The sequence below is a fragment of the Eubalaena glacialis genome, chromosome 8 (assembly GCF_028564815.1).
Source record: "Eubalaena glacialis isolate mEubGla1 chromosome 8, mEubGla1.1.hap2.+ XY, whole genome shotgun sequence".
Taxonomy (NCBI): domain Eukaryota; kingdom Metazoa; phylum Chordata; class Mammalia; order Artiodactyla; family Balaenidae; genus Eubalaena; species Eubalaena glacialis.
In genome coordinates, this window is record NC_083723.1 from 2,163,594 (window position 1) to 2,187,271 (window position 23,678).

The following is a 23,678-nucleotide window of genomic DNA, read 5'->3' on the forward strand; positions in this document are numbered from 1 at the left end:
TCTGAGATCTGCAAGTTGAGAATGTGCCCAGGATGTGACAGCGTGTAGTGAGTTTTAGGAATGAATTCCTGAGTGTTGTAGAAATATTAATATAAAGCCGAGAAGGACAGATCTATAGGTAATGTAGAAAGTGTGGAGATGCTGGGATTTGGTCAGAAAAGATGAGTTTCCATTCTGGTTTTGCCACTAATCGGCTGCATGATGGGAACAAAGCACATCTCCCCTCTGGCTTTCTTTTTCCTCATCTGTAAGGTAAGAGCCCAACATTCCTTGAGGCTCCTTGGAGTTCTAACAACCTGACACCCAGGGTTTATCTCCAGGCAAACCTGTTTAAGACAGTTCTTGGCTTCAGCCCTTTGGAGAGACAGACAGCTTTGATGAAAACCTACTAGGAACCAGGCCCTGGCCATACTACAGAAGTAAGTCTGGAACCCTGCCCTCAAAATGCTCCTGGAGGACTGGGGAGCTGGGCAGATGCCTCCCCAGATGTTCTGGGGTGCAGCCTGGAAGTGCATAAGTAAAGCTGGCCATGGGAGCTGGTGGAGCCCAGGGGAGGGGCCTTCCATGTTGGCCTGGGATGGGGCTGTAGCCAAACGATTCTCTGGAGTTTTAGATTCATAGGAAAATCTAAGTGTTACAAGATCAAAGACGAGGAACTCGTTTTTAATTAATACTATTTATTGTTTGCACTGTGTGTAGTTCCATAGTCATTTCTTATAAGTGTCCCATGAAGTAGGCTGAGGAATTACTAGCATTTTGATCTCAAAAGCCCAAATGCATCCCAGAGCAGCCATCACAGGTAGAAGGAAGAATTCAAACTTCTGTTCTGGTTATTCATTGCTAAGTGCTGGATGCCATGAAGCTGCCTGTGTGTATGGGGGTGGGGGATCGTTTTTTTTAATTTTTTTATTTTTTAACATCTTTATTGGAGTATAATTGCTTTACAATGGTGTGTTAGTTTCTGCTTTATAACAAAGTGAATCAGCTATACATATACATATATCCCCATATCTCCTCCCTCTTGCGTCTCCCTCCCTCCCACCCTCCCTATCCCACCCCTCTAGGTGGTCACAAAGCACAGAGCTGATCTCCCTGTGCTATGTGGCTGCTTCCCACTAGTATCGGTTTTACATTTGGTAGTGTATATACGTACATGCCTTGTATTGGATTCCTGTTTTCAAAAATTGGTGCATAAGTAGAATGTGTTTCCCACTCTGAGATGGGAGATGATAGCAACTAAAGGGAGCTTGGAAAGATTATAATCTCAGTAAGAATTAAAATACCAATAAAGCTATTTTTAGAGTATTAAGCGCATCTTTCATCTTCAAGTGATCCTTTGTTCTTAACTTTCATCCAATCATTACCAGCTGCTAGGATGACACTGTGCACAGCTGCTATAAAATTTTCATTATATTCCTGCTCCTATGATAGGTACAACTGCATAACGATTGCGTTGTATATATCATGCTTGTTCATTCTGTTAGTATCAGGAACACTCGTAGGCATTTCCCTAACTTAGTGTGGCTTTGTGCAAGTTTCATTCCATGAACAAAAGAGGGTGCGGTGCTTTCAGGGAGTGTTGGGAGGATAAGCGTAGAGGGGTATAGGGTCAGCTGTGAGTCCAGGGGTTTGTGGGGCACAACTGCACCTGTAGCTGCTCTGGGTCCTCCAGGCTTCCAGGAGACCCATCAAGGCCTGCAGTTTGCACAGCACACAGTACATGGAAGACAGGAAAGGAAAGTATTTTACATCTGAAGCGCTTTGCGCTTCTCTGAAAAAAATGTAATTCAGTGGAGGTTGTGGTGCCATAGGGTCATGTCTGGAACGCTCCTGATCATGGCCAGGTCAGGAGAGGTGAAAGGCAGGCCGGTTCTGGTCCTCTTTCCTTGGGAGGCACGCAGGCGCTTTCTGTTCTCTGCTTTCCGAGAGAGAGTAGGTTACTGAGGGAGGCTGGGAGCTCGTGGTGGGTGCCTGAGAAGGTGGAACCCCGGATCCTTGTGCCTGTGATGCTATTGCGCACGTGTTCTGGACAGAGCATGTCTCTTCCCTGCCCTCTCGTGCTTCTCTGTCCTGGGTATGTGTCTGCAGTCCCTGTGCCCGGTGCACAGTGAGGCCAAACAAACCGAAACGTCAGAGTTCGGAGCCGAGAAAGGTTTATTTATCACAGGGCCGTGTCAGGAGAATGGCTGGCTCATGCTCCAAAGACCCAGTGGGTTTCAGGGAAGAAGGTTTTATAGGCAAAACCTGGGGGGCGGGATTCAGGGTGTGTAACCCTCCTCTGATTGGTTGGTGGTGAGGTCACAGGGCGGTGCTCCGGGGATCTGTGCTCAGCCTGAAGTCACCATCCTCCACCGGGACGGGGGCCTTAGTTCCTGCAGAAGAGCTCAGGCATATGTATCAGATATCTGTGCCCATCCCTCAGGAGGAATTGGGACCCTCCCACATCCTGCCCTTCTGTTTCTTTCTGCATTTCCTCACTCCCCTAATTAGTGACTGTTTGAATCTGCCCTTTGGAACTCAGGGAAAGTCTTGGAGGCAGAAACCTTTTTCCTACAAACAAGAAATAGAATGCACAGAAAGGCTTGTGTACTTGGGAGGGCCCCACAGGGTCCTGCTGAGTTTCACTCTCTGCCCAGTTTTCTCTGTGCTTCAGTCCTGTCTTTCCCCTTCTCACCAAGGCTCTTTACTCCATTCAAGCTCCCATTCCTTACAGCCTGGTTGATCTCAGGCAGATGTCAGCAGAAGACCTTCAGTGAAATACTGTTAAGCTGCTAATAACAATTAGAGTAATACCCTCATCCCTCCAGGGATGTTTGCAGTTTAATTTGTATATTCAAATAAAAACATAGTTTCTAGTAGAATGTCCTCCACTGCCTCTGAAATTATACCAAGTGTCCTGTTCTTACACCAGCAGGCCTCCAACTTTGAGTAAGGCAGCTGGTCTTTTCGTTTATATTTTTCATACACGAATGCTATTTCATGTGCCCTCTTGCTTCCTGGGGCATGCCATTCGTATAACAAAGTACCACAGACCCGGTGGCTTAAACAATAGAAACTTATAGCTTCACAGCCCTGGAGGCTGGAAGTCTGAGATCAAGGTGTGGGCAGGGCTGGTTCCTCCTGAGGCCTCTCTCCTTGGCGTGTAGAGGACCGCCTTCTCCCTGTGTCCTCACATGGTCGTCCCTCTGTGCATGTCTGTGTCCTGATCTCCTCTTCCTATAAGGACACCACTCATATTGGATTAGGGCCAACTCATATGACCTTATTTTACCTTAACTACCTCTGTAAAGACCTTGTCTCTAAATACAGTCACGTTCTGAGGTATTGGGTTTAGGACTGCAATACCTGAGTTTGAGAGGGGACACAATGCAGCCTGTAACATAGGGTCAGTGACCAGAGTTGACCTCGTAGGCCTGGGTCCAAGGAGGTGTAGGGAATGCAGTGGGGCAAGGATGCATCAGCACATATGACTGGAAGAAAGAATTTGTAGAGAAGGCACGGAGTGATGGGTAATACACGGAATGCCTGATAAACATAATTAAGCCGCCCACCCAGATCATGGTGATTTAGTGTCTATTCCATTCTGAGCTCCACTTCAGGAATTACTGTGCTACTTACTCATGTCAATGGGTCCTTGTATCATACGTATGAGGCCCTCACTTTTAAATTTGCCCCTGAGAGCTACCATACAGGCCAGCAGCAAGTCAAATTTGAAATTCATTAATTAAAACATGATTCCATTTTGAGCAACAAAAGAACTTGTTCCCCTCCTGGGAATCCTGATTTCTGGGGAACTGTGAAGACAGAAACAGGGTCTGCAAGCTTGTTTCCATGTTTTGTAGAACCTAACAGAATGCACGCGACTCCCTGAGATACAAGAGAACTGAAATTTCACTTTGCTTTCGGTTGGGATGATATCAGTTCTGTGTGTCCACGTTGGTTACCGTAGCCGATCAGGAGGTCTGATTGGCAATTGTATTAAGTCTTAGAAGAAAAAGAGAAAATGAATTATTGATACGTGCTGCTTGCTGGGCTGTCTTGCAGAGCATGGGGACTGTTGGACAGAAGATCAGTGAACGAGGTAGTCACAGGTGAGATGACCCGGGACCACTGAGTCACAAGCCTCTCCTGGGGCCTCAGCAGCCAACTTGTTGCAAAATCTCCTTTCTCGGAGTTTATTAATGAAAAACAACTTACATGAAATTTGGGACCAAAAGCTCCATCTCAGTAGATCTCTACTGCAATTATGAGCAAGTGCCAATAAAGAGAAAGACACAATTCTCCATATTTTTCAGTCTAATAGTATTTATATTCTTTTGGCTGATGTTACTTAAACCAAAACAATACCATTATTATTTTCCTTTGCCGACGAAAATGAACGAAGTTGTGTGAAGTCTATGTTCTTTCCTGTAAGTCAGTTTCATGCGTGTGCTATTGCTACGACTGAGTTTGTTTTGGCTTCTAGGAAGATTTGGCAAATTCTGGACTTCTTTGTTTCTGCCTTTCTGTTTAATGCCATTTAAATGTTAACTTTTTTTTTTTTTTAAAGAAAGGAGAGTACATGTGGTTTCCCTAGACCTTTCAGATGTGTCCCTAACTCAGGTAGGGGAAACCTAACGTGAAAGACTGCTGTTTTACATGTTCCATGCAGTACTTTATTTGCATGTATGAGACAAATGCTATAAAAGTTCCCACAGGACATTTGGTCCTATCCAAAACTTCCATAAAACCTCTGGTCCATAAGATATTCCATCTCTGCCAAAAGGTCCTTGATATTTGCAAGACCATTTTGTCCGGTCCAAAACTTACATAAGATATTTGGTCCATAGCAGAAGGTCTTTGTAGCAACATGGATGGATCTAGAGATGATCATACTAAGTGAGGTAAGCCAGGCAGAGAAAGACAAATATCATATTATATTGCTTATATGTGGAATCCAAGAAAAAGATACAAATGAACTTTTTACAAAAGAGAAATACACTCACAGGCATAGAAAACAAATTCATGCTTACCAAAGGGGAAAGCAGGGGGAGAGATAAATTAAGAGTTTGGGATTAACACATACATACCACTATATATAAAATATATAATCAACAACGACCTACCGTATAGCACAGGGAACTGTATTCAGTATCTTGTAAAAACCTGCAATGGAAAAGAATCTGAAAAAGTATATATACTAATATAATATAATACTGAATCACTCTGCTGTACACCAGAAACTAGCACAGCATTGTAAGTCAACTATACGTAATAAAAAAAGAAGAAAGGTCCTTGATATTTGGTCTTGTCCGAAGCCATTTGGCATGGACTCTTTGGATAGGACCGAATTTCAAGGACCTTTGGGTGTGGACCAAATGTCTTATGGAAGTTTTAGACAGGACCAATATCTGCTAACCTAAACGTTTAGTCTTTTATGTTGGGAAGAAGGAAACCAACATTCATCCATTGCTTATATGTTTTATATGTTGGGGGGGCGGGGTTTACACAGTAGACTGATGAGCTGGTGGTATTTTTTTTTTTTTTAAAGGAGAGAAAACTAAGGTTCAAAACAGTTAAGTAACTTGACTGAAGTCATCAAGCTAGTGATGGGAGAGTCAGGATTTGAATCCTCGTCTGTTGGACACTTCCTTCCAACTCTGCCTCTTTACCTTCCTGATCCCATGGGGATGGAGGGGCATTTTGGGTGTGGCTGGGAGAATTTCTGGTACATGGAAAAGGGAAGGCTTGTACAGGCCTGGAGTGCCTGGCCCACTTTGTGTCCGGTAAACGCTGAATCAATTTGGGTAAGTGTTTGTTTATGTGGACTTATGTTGTGTTTTGCTCAAGCCATTGAGGACAAAATGAGTATCTGTGGCCTTCAAAGTATAAAATCTTGAGTTGTAAGGAGAAGAGGAGCACTGATCCCAGGAGCTCCCTGTGGGCAAGGAGGGAGGTTCCAGCATGCAGTGGACCGGGTACCAGATCTCGACTGTGGGTAGGACCTCAGAGGTCATCAGGCCCACGCGGGGGCAGACTGATGGCCCAACAGCCGGCTCCGGCCCAGGAAGGTGCTCTGCTTGGCTCAAGGCATATCAGATGTTTGTGTGATAGAGCAGACATTTAACAAGTGAGAGGTTCTTACAAATACTCCAATTGCTGGTTTGTTGTGAGAACGGGGTGAGCCCCAGGCAGCAGCCGTCTGCCAGGGCCAAGCTGCTCCTTGAGAAGGGCACTGGCTCCCTAGCTGACCCCCTCCTCCCTTGGCCTGACTTAGCCGGGGTCCTGCAGCCATGTGGCTTTGTCATGCTCTCTGTTCGCAAGTGGAGAAATTTCACCCTAGAAAATGGCTACCTTCTTCAAGATCAGACAAGCTGGCGGCATCAGAGGAGGGAAGGACCCTGGCCATGCTCTCCAGTCCTGTCCTTCAGTTGGGGTGGACAGTTTCTAGAACTTTGAGCACAGAGTCCTTACCTTCTGAAGACGTGAGCTTGTGTTCTGGTTCATCCCTGTGCCCGTGGGCAATACTCAGAACCTCCTTATTAGCGGGCGGGAAAACGTGGAGAGGGTGCTGCTGTCTCTCTCGTTATGAGAAGGAAATGAGAGAGATGAGAACCTGCAGAGCTCCACACAAACAGCAGAACAAAAGCCTGCTGCTCTTGTGGCCTGGGGAGTTGTGCATCTCAGCGGCAGTCCTGCCCCACACGGCGCTTGGTCTCCAGCAAGATGGCCTGTGAATTTCCTCACCGTTAGAGAGTGACTCTAGGGGACTGTGTGTTCCCAGAAGTATTTCCTTCTCAGATCTGATAAGTCCCAACAGAAAGCTCATGCTTGCATTTATTTATTCAAAAATACTTTTTTGAATAAATATTTGCAGGCATTGGGCTACATCCTGGATATACAGTGACAAACCATCAGGTCCCTCCAATCAAGGGGCAGTGACCCTATAGAGAGTGATGTGCCCAGAGGTTGGTCAGGTGGGGTCGTGGTCTGCAGGGTAGGCAGGTGGAGGCCCCTCACCTAGATCCCAGTGCTGTTAATGCTTTGTGTTTAAATGACAGAGGAAGAAGAATCCTGGGGCAGCTTTCTAGGGAAAAGACCAGAGCCTGTTTCAGATAGCGCAGTTGTGAGATTGAGTAAAGGATACGGTTTTCCGCTCAAGTCTGCATCCCCTGTAGCCATCCTTCAAGGCACGGTTCTGATTATGTAGCCGGAAATCCTTCTTGCTGCTTATCTGTTCCAAGGCTGAGATCCTGCCAGCTGGATCTCACTTCTCCTTCTATTTCTGTCGGGCACTGGGGTGCGTCCAGGACAGAGGGTGCCTTTCGAATGGATGCAGAAAAGGATGATGTCAGGCATCTGCCCGTGGCCCTGCGAGCTCTCTGGGAAGCCCTAGGCCCGTGGAAATGCATAGCAATGGAAAATTAAGATGCCGTGTGGCTCTGTGCATTTCCCCTCATGGCAGAAATGATTTTACCTGGGAATATGGAAGACTCATAGGCTGAAAACCCACTGTTTAGAAAACTCATGAAATCCTGGATCGCATACAATAAAACACATCTTCTCAAAAGCACAGCAGGAATGGCAAAAAAAATAAGAGAAATTAGTCCGTAGAGGTAGATGTATGAAACCAGAGAGGAAAGCCAGTCTTTCAGGGGAGGCTGTCTTAGGGTGTCCACTGATGCCCAGGGCCTGGACTCTTGGTACTCGAGGCCAGGCTGGGCCATGTCACAAGTCCAGGGCCCCAGGTAGGGAGAGTCAGACCAGGGTACCTCTCATAAAAGCAGACTCCCCGGAAGAGCCTGTCCTGCAAGAGGGCAGTGTAGACACACCCCCTGGACGGCCTCAGCACTGGGCAGAGCTGGAGGCTTCCCTCTCAGCAGTTGCACATGCCCTGCTGTGGATGTGGAGCCCCTAGTCATGCTTCCCTGAGTGCTCTGGATAATCCATGTGGAATATTTTTATTTAAAGTGGTCCCAGGCTGGCAGGACCCACAGGTATCTGACAAAGGCAAACACTCTCCAGCCACAGAGAATCCCCACAAATAAGGTTCCAAGGAATGTGATGTCAAAATAACAATTACACACAAGAAGAAAGAGCATCAGAAACAAGAGTCAGCCAAGACAAACACAGTCAGATCAGACCCAGATGTTGGGATACAAACGAGAATTTTTTTTATGCACAGAGAAATAAATGCGGGAATCAAGTGGATGGGTAAACCACATCAGTATATACCAAGTACTTGCCAGCTTTGGAAAGGAATCACATAGAGCCTGTATAAAGGAATGCTACAGTAATTGGAACTAATCTTCAAGGGGAGGATTTAACAGGATGATAGGTGCAGGTTGTGAGATAATTTAGTGAATCTGGGGGTAGATTTGAAGAAGTTGCCCAGAATGAAACACAGGTGCATGGATGGAACATAGGAAGGAAATGTTTTGGTACATGGAGGATAGAGAAAGAAGGTCTAACATACATCCAATTAGAATTTTGAAAGAAGTAGCAGAGAATGTGGAGAAGATGAAGAGATAGTGCCGGAGACTTTCTAGTTGAAAGACCCCTATTTCCTGATTCAGGAATCCCAAAGAATCTAAAGAAAGATATATGTATGTGTGTGTGTATATATATCACACACACATATATTAAGTATATATAAAATATTTATGTATACACATACATGTGTGTATATATATATATAGTATGTATATGTATAAAACCACACCTAGTGAGACTGCAGAACACCAGAGAGAAAGGAAACATTTTAAGAGGGAGCACAGAGCAAAGACTTTACCTGCAAAATAACAGTAACTAGGCTGACCCATGACATCTCGTCAAGAATAGAAAATTTCCGCCAGGATTTTCCTGGCTGTCCAGTGGTTAAGAGTCCGTGCTCCCACTGCAAGGGCCATGGGTTCAATCCCTGGTCAGGGAATTAAGATCCTGCAAACCACATGGCGTGGCCAAGAAAAAAGGAATAAAAAACCCAAAGCTGTAGAAGAACATCTTTAAAGAACAAAGAGAAAATAAGCATTAATTCAATGTATGTACCTGGCAAAACTATCTTTCAGGAATGAGCCTGAACAAAAATATTTTTCAACAAAAATAGAGTGCATACTACCAAAAAACCTTTACTAAAAGAAGTTCCAGATGCAATCTAAAGGTTGAAATCCAGGAAGCAAAACAGGATCCCAGAAGCAGAGGCACAGAGTTAAGAAAGAAGGGATCAAAACCCATCCTTCACTAAATTGCAGATCAGTAGTTCTCAACTGGGGTCCACATTGTCCCTACGGGGGAGCTTTGGCCACATGTGGAGGCGTTTGTGGTTGTCATAACTGGGGTGGGCAGATGTTACTGACATCTGGTGGGCGGAGGCCAGACAGGCTGCTGGAATCCTACAGGGTACAGAACAGCCCAACAACCAATATCAAGGGTGCTGGGGCTGAGAACCCCGACTGCCGATTACAAAAGTGGGGGTCTCCAGGGTGGTGACAGCCGAGCTGGTGGTGGAGCTCATGTTCCCGTGCCTTGCAGGGGTTGGTGTGTCCTGCACTGAATTTTGAGCTGTGAAATTTATCCTTAAACAGGAGATGCCATTAAATACAACTTTTAAATGTTCTTGGAAAAAGATGATTGCTGGGGAGCTGGTGCAGCTTTAGGCCAAATTCTGAAATAGGTGAACATTTTCAAAGGCTCCTTCTGTCGTCCAGGGCTACAGGTCACAGGTGGCACCAAGCTCCAGTAGGCCATGGCCAACTGTTCTGCCCTTCCTGGAAGAAAATTCAGACCACTTCTAAGTGATATGCCCCCTGCTCCTGAAGCAGCTCAGAAATAAATACTAACATACACCGTACCAGACAGGTTGGCCCTTCTGTATCATGTCTTTGCTTTTGTCAGAGGTTGACATGCTACACTCATTTATATCTATCTCCCTGGTCCAACTTTAAAAACAATTTCTTACTTACATTTTATTTTTAAATTTCATGCATTTTTTGAAAAAGTATCTCAATATTTTTGTTTCAGAAGGCTTGAAACAAAATACGAAATTAGTTTCAAGCAAGCCAGGACTCATATTTATTCATTCCTGTTAAGGTGTCAGGAGCCGTAGCTCTGTCCCCGGTCACGCTCTCTCATTGTTGACAGTTATGTTCTGGGGACACAGGGCCCTTGGCCAGTGGACGGCTGTCACCGTGGCACCTTTCTCCCCTGGGGCCGCAGTGCAGGGAGTCCCCAGCTGGCCAGGATGCTGGCAGTCCCTTCCCACGTGGAGCAGGGCCCCCCGGAGCACCTTTGCCTCAATAGGCTGGGAGTCCAGCCATGTCACACTTGGCAGAAATGTCAGGGAGCGTGGGGTAGGAAAAGAAAGAATTCTGACAAGGCTGCTGCCTTTCCCTGGGCCTGTGAGGAACAGGGGACGCGGGTGGCCTGAGGGATAAACTGTGCTGTGATGTCAACCCCTCAGCTCAGGTCACCTCCTGCAGCAGAGTCCCCTCTGGCCTCCTGTGCCCTCCAGGGAGTCAAAGAGATAAGCTCATCTTGCTCCAGGGTGACACCACCACGCAGCGGCCGACACAATTGAGTGGTCAGCTCTCAGGGGTGCATCTGAGCTCAGAGATGGATCCCTTTCTTGTGAGTGAGCCCCGCAGTCTCTTAAACCCCATTAACTGTGGAAAGGGACCTCATTAACTGGAGAAACCGCTGGGCTGGCCTGTTGTAATGTCAGGGTGCTTTGGAAGAGGCTCAGCTTCAAGGGGAAGTGCAGGGGCCAAAGGTGTGAGCCGAGGATGCCTGTGCCCCGGTCTCCCGCCCTGGTCCAGCACTTGCTGGGTGATTGGCAGCCGAGGCAGGCTGATGGGAGCCAGGTTCCGACCTCAGATGTGTCCAGGTGGCCACGTCCTAGTTGGCGATGGTGAGCCTTGTTCCCGGAGCTGGGTCAGCTCTCCTCTCGTTAGCACAATTCTGTGTGCCCGACGCACAGTGAGACCAAACAAACTGAAACGTCGGAGTTTGGAGCAGAGAAAGGTTTACTGCAGGGCCATGCAAGGAGACTGGTGGCTCATGCCGTAAAAAGCCCCGAGCTCCCCGAAGGGTTTCAGCAAACATTTTTAAAAGCCAGGTGAGGGAGTGAGGTGCACAATTCTCGGATTAGCTGATGGTGAGGGAACAGGGCAGGGTCACAGGGGTTAACATTATCAGTCCTTAGGCTCCAGGAGGCCTGGGGCTATGGGCTTATGGTCATCAAGTAGTTAACATCTTCCATTTGGTGAGGGTTTTAGCATCTGGAAAACAACTCAGGAAATGTGCATCAGATACTGTTATCTGGGTACTTCAGAGAGGCACCAGAGGCAGAGGACATGGGGAGGCGTCTGTCCTGGGGAGTCCCCATTGGGTCCTGCTCAGTTACACTCTGGTCACCTTCATTGCTCCCTGCTTAGCGTTTAAACGTTATTACTGCCATCTCAAATGAAGAATGACGAAAGGGAGCAGCATGGTTTTGTTTTCTTCGTGTGCGCGTGTGTGTGTGTGTGTGTGTGAATGTGTGTGTGTGTGAATGTGTGTGTGTGTCTATATTAGGAAGAGATATGCACATGGGTTTCAATACATTAAGTGTTTTCCCCGTTTGCTGCAGTCCCCACCACTCCCTATTATGCACCTAGTTCACTGCCTCGTGTTCTTACATGACGAATCCCTGAAAGAATCTGAATCTGTGATCCCTGAGAGAACCAATCCCCACGTCACACCTCACACCCATCTTTTAAAAGCCTACTCTTGGAAGACAGTTAGTTTTAGTCATTTATATGTTAAAGGAAAACCATTTCCTTTTCATTGCTTCTTTCTGCTAAGGATGACTTATCCTTAATCTTTTATACTAATTCTAAAAAAAAAGGGTTTAGAGCTTCCCATGTTTTAAGAGGAGTTTGGCTTTAACAAAACTGCCCCCAGGGCCTCCCCCCACCCCCCCTTCAGCCCCAGTCTGTAGATGGTCACGCCCAGTTGGCATCACATCCATTCTGTTAAGGTCTTAATTTAGAAATCTGTGAATAGGCAAAGTACCTATTAGAGCTACTCCATCAAAATCTCACCATTGGACTTCCCTGGTGGCGCAGTGGTTGAGAGTCCGCCTGCCAATGCAGGGGACGTGGGTTAGAGCCCTGGTCCAGGAAGATCCCACATGCCGCAGAGCAACTGAGCCCGAGTGCCGCAAGTGCTGAGCCTGCGCTCTAGAGCCCACAAGCCACAACTACTGTGCCCTCGTGCCTCAGCTACTGAAGCCCACCCGCCTGGAGCCCATGCTCTGCAACGGGAGAAGCCACCACAATGAGAAGCCTGCGCACTGCAACGAAGAGTGGCCCCCGCTCGCCGCAACTAGAGAAAGCCCGCGCACAGCAACGAAGACCCAACACGGCCAAAAATCAATAAATAAATTAATTAATTAAAAAAAAAAAATCTCACCATCACCCATACTCCCAAGTGGGAGGAGAGACTGGGCCCAGGGTCCAGGGTAGCACTCCAAGCCTATCTGCCTGTGGCCCTGGGGTTACTCCGAGCCTTGCTGGCCCTTCCTCCTCCTCTCTGCATGGCTCTGTTTGCAGCTGGCCAGGGCTGGGCGCCAGGGGCGGGTCCACCGTGGGCACACACTTGCCTCCACCAGAAATGGGGGTGCAGGTGCTGTCTTAGCTCAGGCTGCCAGAGCAAAATGCACGAGACTGGGTGCCTGAAACAACAGAAATTTACTTCTCGTTCTGGAGGCTTGAAGTCCAAGATCAAGGTGTCTGCAGGGTCTGGTTCTGCTGACATGGCTTGTACATGGCCGCCTTCTCACCATGTCCTCACTTGGTGGGGAGAGGGCCCTCCTCCTCTCCTTACAAGGACACTAATCCCACCCGCCAAAGGCCTCACCCTTGTGACCTTGGCCTCATCTAACCCATATGACCTCCCAAAGGCTCCACCTCCAGAGACCATTGCATTGGGGGTGAGGGCTTCACCATATGAATTTAGGGGGGGCATTCAGTTTGTAACAGGAGGCCAGCAGGTTTTTGCTGCATGTGATCGGACTGTGTGATCTGTTAGGTCAGCACCCTTCCAGGACATTCCCCAGGTCTTCAGCCCAGAAGAAGCACCCTTCTTCATTTTCATCTATTTGCCACCAAGTGAAATACACCATGTAAACACTGCCTGCATCTTTCCCCTCATAAGTGAGTTCCTGCATGATCCATATTTATCTGAGGGAATTTATTCACAAGAGGATTTGCAAGACATTAGGGGGTCCTGCCTCAAGCTAAACTGTAAAAGTCAGTCTTTGGTGCCTGAGAAGAAAGCAGTGCCTTGTCGGGTTGTCAGACTGTTGTTCTGTTCATCTGCTGTGTGTGTGTGTGTGTGTGTGTGTGTGTGTGTGTGGTAGAGTCGTGTTCTTCCTGAGACTGCAAGCTGACAGCTCCTGGGGACAGTTCTTAATTAAGTCCCTTTGTGTGCAAATCCGTTCTCTGACAGCCAGTGGAAAGACAAAAAGAACAAAACAAACCCAGAATCTTCTCTGAAGGCTCAGGAAGCTGCAGCTTGCTGTAGATCCGTGGCCATTGGCTTGTGCTGGAGGCTGGAGGGTGGCCGTGGATCAGGTTCATGTCACTTCAGGGCTGCTATTCCCATGGGAGGGAAGATGGGGGGTGGGGACGGAGGGGCTGGAGCCCTCCCTGCTGGCCCTGATGGACAACGGGAGCTCAGACAGTGGGCGGAGCCTGGGAGACATGGGCTGCTGGGTGGGCGCCTCTGTGTCTGGGCAGGACCCTGCTGCTTCCCAGGGTGGAGACAGAGCCTTGCTCTAGTTTAAGATATTTCAGGTTGAGGAAACTTGAGTAAGGTTGGGAAAGGATTTAGTTTGAGGTGACTGTTGAAAAGAAAGCTGGGACCTGCATAGCATCTTCCAGGCATCTTGCAGGGAGTCAGGGGAGGGTGGTCAGAGCAGGCAGGGTGGCCCAGGACATACTCATGAAGATGGTACATGAGCAGAACCCAGTGGCCTGACCAGACGCTGCGTTCCGGCCGCTGCCTTGCCTTGCTGTGTGGGTTTCTTGACAATTCACCCGACCCCTGGGTGTGTGTTCACCCCATAAAAAAGCAGAGTTGAAAAGCATTGCTCCTGCATTTTCTTCCAGCTCCAAAATATCACAGCTCCCGGTTATCAGAAGCTAATGAGACCTGTGGTTTAAGTAGAAGGGGATTCCCCTTAAGTGCAACGCACTCACGAGTGTGACTCTGGGCACTTTTGGGAAGACACTAAGCAGCTGGAAGGACACTTTCGCCATCTGGTGACAAAAGTGTGACAGTGGCTTTGGGAGGATGCTTGTCATCCAGGGCCAAGCCCAGGACTGCTTTCAGCGAAGGGCGATTTTAGCTCCCGCCTCTTGTTTCTTCTTTTTCTTTTTTTTTCCCTTTCTTTGTTATTATTAGTTTCAGATATCATTTGATTTTATCACATTAAATTTTTGTTAAAATAAAATGAACATTATCCTATTAAAATGTAACGTCAGAAAAATAAAGAGAGGTTATTAAAGAAGTTACCATCCTTTTTGGGGAGAGAAGATATGCTTAAACAGAGGAATTCTCTTTTTTTTTGTTTTAAGAAGATTATCTGATTGCAAAACTTTAACTTAGATTGTTGTTTTGGAGGTAAAGAAAAAAATGAAATGATAAAACGATATAGTATCCAAACTCTAAAACACTTACTTTAGATCTTTATTTTGAGAACTATTGAAAAATTACTCCTGGAAAAAAAAAAGGTTAAAATTTGTATTTATCTCTGTACACGGAAACTTGTTTCTTAATTGGAAGTTATCAGAATAATTATACAACAGGGTCATAATGTGTAAACAAAACTCAAATGCACAAACACTGAGATCTTGTTCTTTAGTTTTAGAACAATTCTTTTCGTTCTGCTGATGGTGGGAAACGTTGTGCTTTCCAGTTTAGATTTCTGAGTCTCTTTGGGGTAGGTTCTCAGCCCCAGGAGGGAACCGTGGAGCTGGCGAGGCCCCTCCTTGTCTCGATGGTGCCCCTCTCCACCCGCTCTATCCTCCCCAGCTGACTTATCCACATTCCAGTCTGACCCCTTTCCTCTCCCTCCCACTCCAAGAGACAGCTTTGCCTTTCAAAGCCGTAATATGCACACAGCTCAGCTGCCATCTGCCATTGCCTGCTTTTCTGTTCGTTTCTCTTTTTATGTGTCAGCTCCCCAGCCATGCTGGGCACAGAGGTGAGCGACTTGGGTGTATCTCCCTGTGAGAATACAGGATTCTGTTCGGTTGTGAGCCTATGGGATTGGTCAGTGGAGGGTGGAGAGCTTGGTGGTGGGGCTGAGAAGCCTGCTCTTGTATCACTGCCCCGGAACCACGTGTGCATAATCCCCAGCCTGCAGGGTGGGTGTGTCCACATCATACATCTTCCACTTTTGGATTTGAAGTTTGTCCACTGGGTAAGTAAGAGAGTATGAGTCCTCAGCTACTCCTTATAAATGTTAGCGATATATGGGAAACACTGACACACGGAGTAGAATAGTTAGGAAAGACGTAATAGGCAGAGGGTGGAGTGACACCTGCTCCCCACGTGCAGGACTGGATTGCTCCAGAATCTCGAAGTTTTGCTTCCTGATCTCAGGCTGTGCCCTTAGGGACCCTGTTTCTAGCCATGCCCTTTATGCACTTGTCGGATCCCTTCTGTAAAGCCTCTGCTTTTGTGTTTATATCATCCTAGCATCTGTATCTTCTCTTCCATTTGTGGATTAAATGTGTAATCCACATCCTGATCCCTCATAATGGAAAGATTTTTCTTTCTTCCTTTGCCTCCTGTGTGGGTATCTAATCCTCCAGCAGCTCCTTACCAGGTGGTGAGCAGCCCTTCCTGAAGCAAAGCTGTAGATTTCATTTTTTATGTTTCTCCTCATGTGCTGTGCAAGTTAATTTCAGCTCTTGTGTCTTTCAGTGGTTTCTTCCTTGACTCAGTCAATATTTATTGAGCCTGTGCAGCTTTTGCACCAGCTCAGTTGCTATAATCATCCTGAATGTGACAGAGACATGACACGCCCTGGCCTTTGAGTTGCACTGAATCTAGTTGGCAGCTGACTGCAGGCTGGGAGTCGGGCTCTCAGTGACAGGACACGGTGCTCTTGGCCAACACGCCCGGAGGAATTCAAGGGTTACAGGGCTTATGGAGATTCGAAGGAAGGGGGGGATCGAGGAACTGGGAAAGAGGAAGGGAGAGGGAAGCCCGGATTTCAGGGTTTCTCTTTGTTTTCATGTTAATCTTAGTTTGTGTCATTGTAGGATCCAACACTATGGGGGTTAGAAACATAAACGGAACCTCTCTGGTGATAGACAAAATAGAGAAATGGAGAGAAGACTTTATTTTAGGTGGAATGGTTTTAACTGAGAAAGGTCTGGGCTGACACCTCTTAGCTCACAAATTAATCGCATCTATGAAAACATTACAGTTCCTTGGGAAGCTATGCTGGGATTTTCATGCCTCTCATTTGTCTGTCCCTGAGGAGGCATCTGCATTCAGCCTGGAATCAGTGGGGTTTCATGGCACCCACGCCAGCAGCCACAGGACGAAGTTCCAGATTGGAAATATAATGGTGGTTGCTCGTCAGAGAGCAGGATTCAGGTGACACGAGGCATCTTTGAGTTCTCACCCACGCCACTGGCCTTTTCTGGCAGCACAGGACAGAAAGATGTGTTGAAGCTGGATTTAAGAAAAGTATGTTGTCCTTCCCAAATAGGTGGGCATTCTGCTGGGTGGTGGAAGGTGCAGCTGTGTAGGCAGGATAGAGCAGGAGGAAGTGTCTGGAAATTAGTTTCTTTTTTTTGTGCATGAATTTTCATAGCAGCTTTATGGGTAACAGCCCCAAACTAGAAACAACCCAAATGTCCATAAACAAGTAAATGGATAAACAAACTGTAGCGTGTCTATACAATGGAATATTGTCAAAAAGGAATGACAGGATACAGCACAGACACAACTCAAAATAACTATGCTGAGTGAAAGAAATCAGACAAGAAAGAGTACATGTATGAAATAAGTTTCTGCCTTCCAGAGTGGAAAGACATTTGGGACACAGACAAGAGTGGGATTCAAATTCAACCTGCCTTCTGCTGTATTTCAGAGCCTGGTCCTTCTCATGGTTATGAAATGACACAAGGCAAAGCTCCTTATAGATAGATACCTAACTGCACCTGAGTCCATAAATGTGAAATATATGAGATAAAATACAACTGTTAACAAACAACTCGTATAGAAGATCCTCCCAAACCACCACTTACTTCATGTAGATCCTTTATGTATGAGGCCCTGAATGTAAGCAGTATCCATTAGGAAGGCCTCATTCTACATCTGAGAACTGTTTCCCATGTAAATTATATTGCTTGTTCCTACTTAGTTGTTTAGAAACAGGCTCAATATGTGTTTTACAGTCCTTACTGCCCACGTACATGTGATACAGACATGTATATCATTACTGAGCATTTTAAGGGTCCAACTAATTATGCAAATACTTTAGCTACCATCAAGTTAAGATCTTTCTTTCGCCTCGGCTGTGCACTTTGTATTCACGGCTGCTTCGTGGAAAACATGCTCAGACATGTCTGTTCTTCATGGTTTTGCTTCAGGTTAGATCCACTTTGCAGCACTGTCGTTCATAAGGCACAGTTGCTGGGGTGAGTCTGAAAGCAGAGGGGGCCAGTGAGAGCCCTCAGCGTCCGTACCTGGATCCGAGGCTGGTCCAGGCGCTGGCCCTTCGCCAGCCTTCCTAACCCCTCCCCCTCTGACCCCCAGCCATCACCCATGTTCCCACCTTCCTGGAACTAGCACAAGTGGGTCTCATCAGTCTGGGCTCAGGACTGGGATGAATGAATGAATAGCACAGAGCTCCCCTTTACTCTCACTCCCAATTCTGCGAGACTGTGCTCTTTTTCTCCAGCACAACGGTTGACTGCTCCAGCCCATAGTGGGTACCTTGAGAATGACTCCTCTTCCTCAGATGCCTGGGTGTTCCTCTAGGTGCTTCATCTAAGTTCTGTACAGAACTTGATTTGTAACTGGAAGATTGCAGAGGACGGCATTTCTGTCATTAGGCGTGTTATACAAGGTGTAGGTGGCTATTGCTAGCAGGCAGGATTGCAGAAACACACCTTAGAAGCTCATGTTCCTGCTCGCAGATCCAGCAATGCACTGGGCATTCTTACCTTCGGTTTGCACAGAAGGGCAAAGAACATGGGTTGACAGGAGGCCTTCTGGTGCTTGAGCTGGTATCTGAGGGCTGTTCGGCTTGGGTGATGCTCAGACCTGGTGCCTGGAATCAGAGCAGCATGTGGAATCCAATCAGGGCCTGGGCAGGCCGACCTCCCACCAGGGTCCCAGACGCCGGAGCCGGCTGCCCCATCTGCTACCATGGGGTGTGGGGCGGATCCCAGCCACACGAGTGGGCTGGGGCAGGCAGAGCAGTGCCGGGAGCTGAGGCCGGGGAGGGACACACACACTCGTGACCCCGACTCTAAGCCTCAGCTCTGATTTTTGAGAAGTAAACAAATCTCCACATAGTTGAAGCAGGATTTCCAAATGTGTAGTGATAGTAAAACCCACAGTTCAATTTTTGATCACGTTGCAGACCTTTCAGAATTTAGCAGTCCCGGCTGCGTGTGTGGTTTGAGCATGGCTTTGTGGTTGGAGAGGGCGATGTTTCAGGCCCAGAGCAGGAAGGAGCGTTTAGTTGGCAGGCCTGCCCAGGAAGCGGCCAGGAGGGGCTCCTCGGGGCCTGTGATGATGCCTTTCTGATTTGAAGTTGCACCTTTGTTGTTCTCCTGAAGCCCTGTCCTGGGGACAGGACAGAAGGGCCCTTCTCTCCTTTCAAATTCCAAACCGAAGTGGGGCTTTTTCCTGCTTCCTGCAGAACAGGAAGGGGTGGGAAGGGCCTTGGACTCGAGCCGGAGCCCTGTCTCTGATGAAGGGTCTGCCCACAGCCTTCCAGAACAGGAAGGGCTGTGCCCCTTTCTTGAGGACAGACCTCAGTCATCCCCGGCCCTCTTGCTCCTTCCTGACTATCCAGCCCTCCAGATGGGACTGTCCTCATCTCACCCAGGGCAGGGGCTGCCTTCCCACCATCTGACCCAGCGGGCGAGTGCCCTCCAGACTGTGTGTCCCGCCCTGGAGGGGGTAGTGAGGAGTCTTACAGTGTTCCAGAAGCAGGGCGTGGTCACCTCGTGGACATTCTTCTGATTGGCTGCTGGTGAGGTCATCGGGAGTCGGCCTCATCAACCTCCTGGTTCCAGCTGGTCTGGGGTCTCCGTGCTGGTGGGCAGCTTGCAGCTAACTTCTCCCACCCAGTGGGGATGTCAGTATCTGCAAAACAGCTCAAAGGACACGGCTCAGAATATTGTCTATAAGCCTTGAGGAGGAACTAAAATAAAGGTCCTTGACTTTGTTTAAGGGCTAAAGTATTATTTTGTCTTGCTTGACTGTTTTCCTTTCTTTCTGCATTTTCTCACTTCTCTGATTAAATTTACTCTTTGGCTAAAGTTTTTCTACAGACAAAAGACAGGCTGAGGACATGGGTGAGGGTCTATTCTGGGAAGGACCCATAGGGTCCTGCTCAGTTACATCCTGTGCAACTCAGGGTCTCTGCTTTTAAAATTCCGAATCCTTTTCTTATCCTGCTTGCTGAGTAAACCCACCCTGGACTCAAGGATGCTACAGGCTGAAAAGAGAACTGGTAGGAGACAAGGACAGGAAGAGAGCGGGGGCAGAGAGATGCTTGTTCTGGTAGCGAGAGAACCTTCTTGTGCCAGCACTGCTTCTCACAAACGTGCCTTTACATTGTTGTAAGATTGATTTTAACTTCTAAGGCTATAATGCAGACCAAGTCAAGATTTTGTCCCTGGCCACTCTAAAGTCTTTTTTTCAGTATTTTCTTTCTTTTATTACTTTCTAAGCGTGAACACACACACACACACACCCCTAAGTCGTGACTCCCAGCCAGACAGTGGTCTAGTGCCTTTAAGTACAAATTGAGCTTTTTCTTCATGCAGTAACCAGGCCGCTTGGTGGAGATTGCAGTTTTGGGTTTTTGCACGGTATAGACCAAGGGAGCATTGAGAGTGCTGTTTGTGTAGCGCTGGTCGTGCCACTCGTGTTGTACGCAAAAGTCAAGTGGGGCCTCCCTGCCCAGAAAACTGTTTGGCACCCCCCGTCCCATCCGCACTGTCCTTTAAAGCACGTATTTCCACATCACAGCTTCCAATTGCTGGGTCCACATGTGCTGTTTCTGCTTTGTCATGGGTCAACCCAGATGAAAAACCACTCTGTGGGTGGTTTCCAGGAAAAAAGAAATCATCCCCATCACGGCCTGCCTGAGTTACGACAGGAGGATTTGTTGGCAGTGTCCAGCATTGCCAGGAATGGCCATTATGCTTGATTGGAGCTATCCAAAATGGTAGAATTGGGGCCAGTGGCTGGAAAGTGCAGCGAGGCCAGTTGGAGCCTGGAGATGAAGGCCATGGTGACACTGGGTGATGACCCCTGAGAGGCCTTGGACTCGAGCTGGAGCCCTGTCTCTGATGAAAGGTCTGCCCACAGCCTGTGGCCTGATGCCTCTGGGTCTCAGTTTCCTCGCCAGAAACTGGGGCGATCATGTTAGTAGGGGTGTTTAGTATTGCCATGAGACTGACATGAGATCACGTTGGGACGGCTCCCGGCCGGGTCCCCGGCCCTGAGAAGCCCCCCATTTCTCCTTCCCTTACCCCGCCCTTCCTGCCCTGTTCTGCTGTCTTCTCACAGCAGAGATGCTGGGGGTGGGCTGGGCTGGCTGGGTGAGTGGCCCTGGGCAGAGCTGTGGGAAAGGGGTTCACCTGCAGGATGCCTGGGTGGGCAAGAATTCAGTATGACGTGTTATTTATTTTTTTAAGAAACAAAACCCTTTCTTCAACACAAAGCTTATAAAGAAGCTCACTATGTGGGTTGAGAAAAATACAGAGGCTCAGGTGTGGAGCTGGGAGGGAGTGAGTATCCCAGGCCCCATCGGTGTGCCCCCCCCCTTCCTCCCAGGGAAGCCTGCTCAGCCCCAGCCCCGTCCTCACGCTCTGGGACCCCGGGGCTGGTGAGTGTGTGACTTTCAGGGCCGAGGATGGAGACACCGCCCTGACCGTGGCCTGTGTTGCAGGTGTCGCCGTGCGAGCGGTGCCGCTGCGAGGCCAGCGGGGAAGTGCTGTGCGCGGTGTCCGCGTGTCCACAGACCGAGTGCGTGGACCCCGTGTACGAGCCCGACCAGTGCTGCCCAATCTGCAAAAACGGTAGGTGGATGCGCGTCGGGCCCGCGATCACGCAGGGGTCCCTGCGTGCTTCCCGCCGATGAAGCACGGGATGCAGTGCGAGATGCACTGCAGGATGCATGTGAGTTTCAGTATTTGCATCCACGCCCTTGCACGCGGGTTCCTGCCCTCTGGGCCCCGGGGACCCGCGGGAACTGGGCTCCAGGAGGGCCTGCTCTCTCTTATCGGTGTCAGCACAGTGTTTTACACACGTTTAGTTCTTTGGGGCAAAATTCAATTTCCACTCTTGAGGAGAGTCACTTATTTTAATTTAACTTTGTTTGTTCTTGCAAAGCAGTTTCTCTCTTTCCGAGACAAATCAAACATGCCTGTTGGACTCATTTACTTTTCATTACTAAGTGGATTAAATGTGAAACATCGTTGAATATTTTTCACAAACAACTTCGGCAGGAAGAGAACCCCCTCTTACTCCCAGTGAGAGCCTGGGGGAGATCAAAAGCCTTGTCTGCTTTATGAAAGAAAATGGCAGGATGGCCTTGGTTAGCAAGGGAGAGTGTTTCCTCATCCTAAAGGATAAGTACTTTGTACCTGGGATGCTGCGTGCATCTGGGCATCACTTTAAGAGGGTGTTGAGAAGAGTGGGTTCCCAGGGAGGATGGGATGAAGACCCGCGGCTCAGGATGGTGGTTGAATGAAGCAGTTGAGCGCAGCTTAGAAGAGAGCAGACTCTGGACATAAGACCACATCTTCAAGTACATGAGGGTCCTGCCTTGGGAGAGGGTTGGGCTGTCTCTGTGTGGCCCCAAGGCCACGGTGCTAGGACGAAGCCAGGGCAGAGTGTCTCAAAAAGATGAAGGCAACTCCATGGCCTGAGCATTTCAGAGACGGGAGGGGCTCACCTCTGAGGTTACCAGCTCGTCTTCTGTGGGGTGGCTGGACATCAGGCCATGTGGTGTGGGCTTTGTCAGTGGCTGATGGTTACACGGGGCCGCTATTAGTGTCTGTGGCAATTCTGAGATTCTGCAGTCATGCCCACTGTGTGGCCTTTGAGGTTCCACGGATGCCTTTCACCAAGTGTGCACAGATACCCAGATTTCACCACGGGAAATTTTAAAACTCTTGAAAGGAATCAATAGAAGAGGAAGTGAAGCTTCTGTGGAAGCAGGATGGTGGTAGCATCTCCACCGGCGGTGTGGAGTGAAGTAAGCATGGGGAGGGGGCGCTGGTGCCTGGGGTTGGTGAGGAGACCACAACGACTGAGGTCCAGGCTGCAGCACACTGCACGAGGCGGCATGACTGAGCCTTCCCGAGTCAATGATACTTAGTGAATGGCTTGAATATAAGTGGCTCAAATAGTTGGCATCTTAAGTATGCAGGATATTGTGTCGCTCTTGTCAGTTAGGACAAAAAAAAAAAACCAAAAAGTTTTGGCCTTAGACAGTCAGGGAATCCTCGTTTCGATGTTTACAAAAGATGGAAATATAAGATTTCCATCCTTGAGGATTTTTTCAATCCCCGAAACTTTAGAAAAGTTTCAAACCTACAGAAAAGTTGATAAATAGCACAAAGAACAGAGGTATACCCTTCGCTGTATTTACCTATTATTCACATTTTGCCGTTTTATTTGCTTTATCTCTTTTGAGCTCTGTCTCTGTTCCCTTCTCTCCCTATCTCTGTATATAACCCAACACTGTCAATACATTTGCTTATTTGTTCTTTTTCATAGTACACACAGGATACCTTCTATTTATACCACAACCAGCATGAAACCTACTGGTTAAAGTTCAAGATTTTTTTGCAGTTCTTTTTGCCCTTAAGATATATCCCACTTAGGGTATAGAGTTAGAGAACTTAGAAATTATTTGAATTAATTCTTTATCATGTGTGGATATGTTAAAATTTTATAAAGATTTAAAGTCACTTATTTCTGTTTGATTCAGTTTTTAACATTAAGATATAATTTTATTGTTTGAATAAGCAAACAATGTTCAAAAGTAAAACCTGTATAAATACGGTATAGTCAGAGATTCACAGAATGTTTTAATGTTGCACTGATGGTCTGGGGAGAGAGATGGTTGTTGCCCTGATAGCAAACTTCTAAATGCTCTGCCATTGCCTTTACACTTTGAGAGACAGCATAGAATGAAATAAGGCAGGATTGGGGGTATTGTATTAAAGATTCTTAGAAGGAGGATAAATATGTTTTTTAAAACTAGATTAAGAAAGATTACAGGATACAAAAGGATTTGTATTCAAAGGTTTGATCCAATTATATCAAAACAGCAACAACTTTTTATTTTCAGGAATACACCCAGAAATAAATTTAAATGTCTAATCATGTAAGTACTCTTAAGTTTTGTTGTAACGTATTCACTAGATATAATCTGTCTT

The 23,678-nt window shown here is 47.5% G+C and overlaps 1 protein-coding gene across 1 annotated transcript in view; it reads left to right on the forward strand.

The window, feature by feature from the left end:
- VWC2 (von Willebrand factor C domain containing 2) overlaps positions 1-23,678 on the forward strand; it is a 121,864-nt gene that overhangs the window by 1,830 nt on the left and 96,356 nt on the right. The window contains exon 2 of the mRNA XM_061197523.1: positions 21,179-21,308. Coding sequence (XP_061053506.1) covers positions 21,179-21,308 — 130 coding nt within the window. The remainder of the gene's footprint in view (positions 1-21,178; positions 21,309-23,678) is intronic.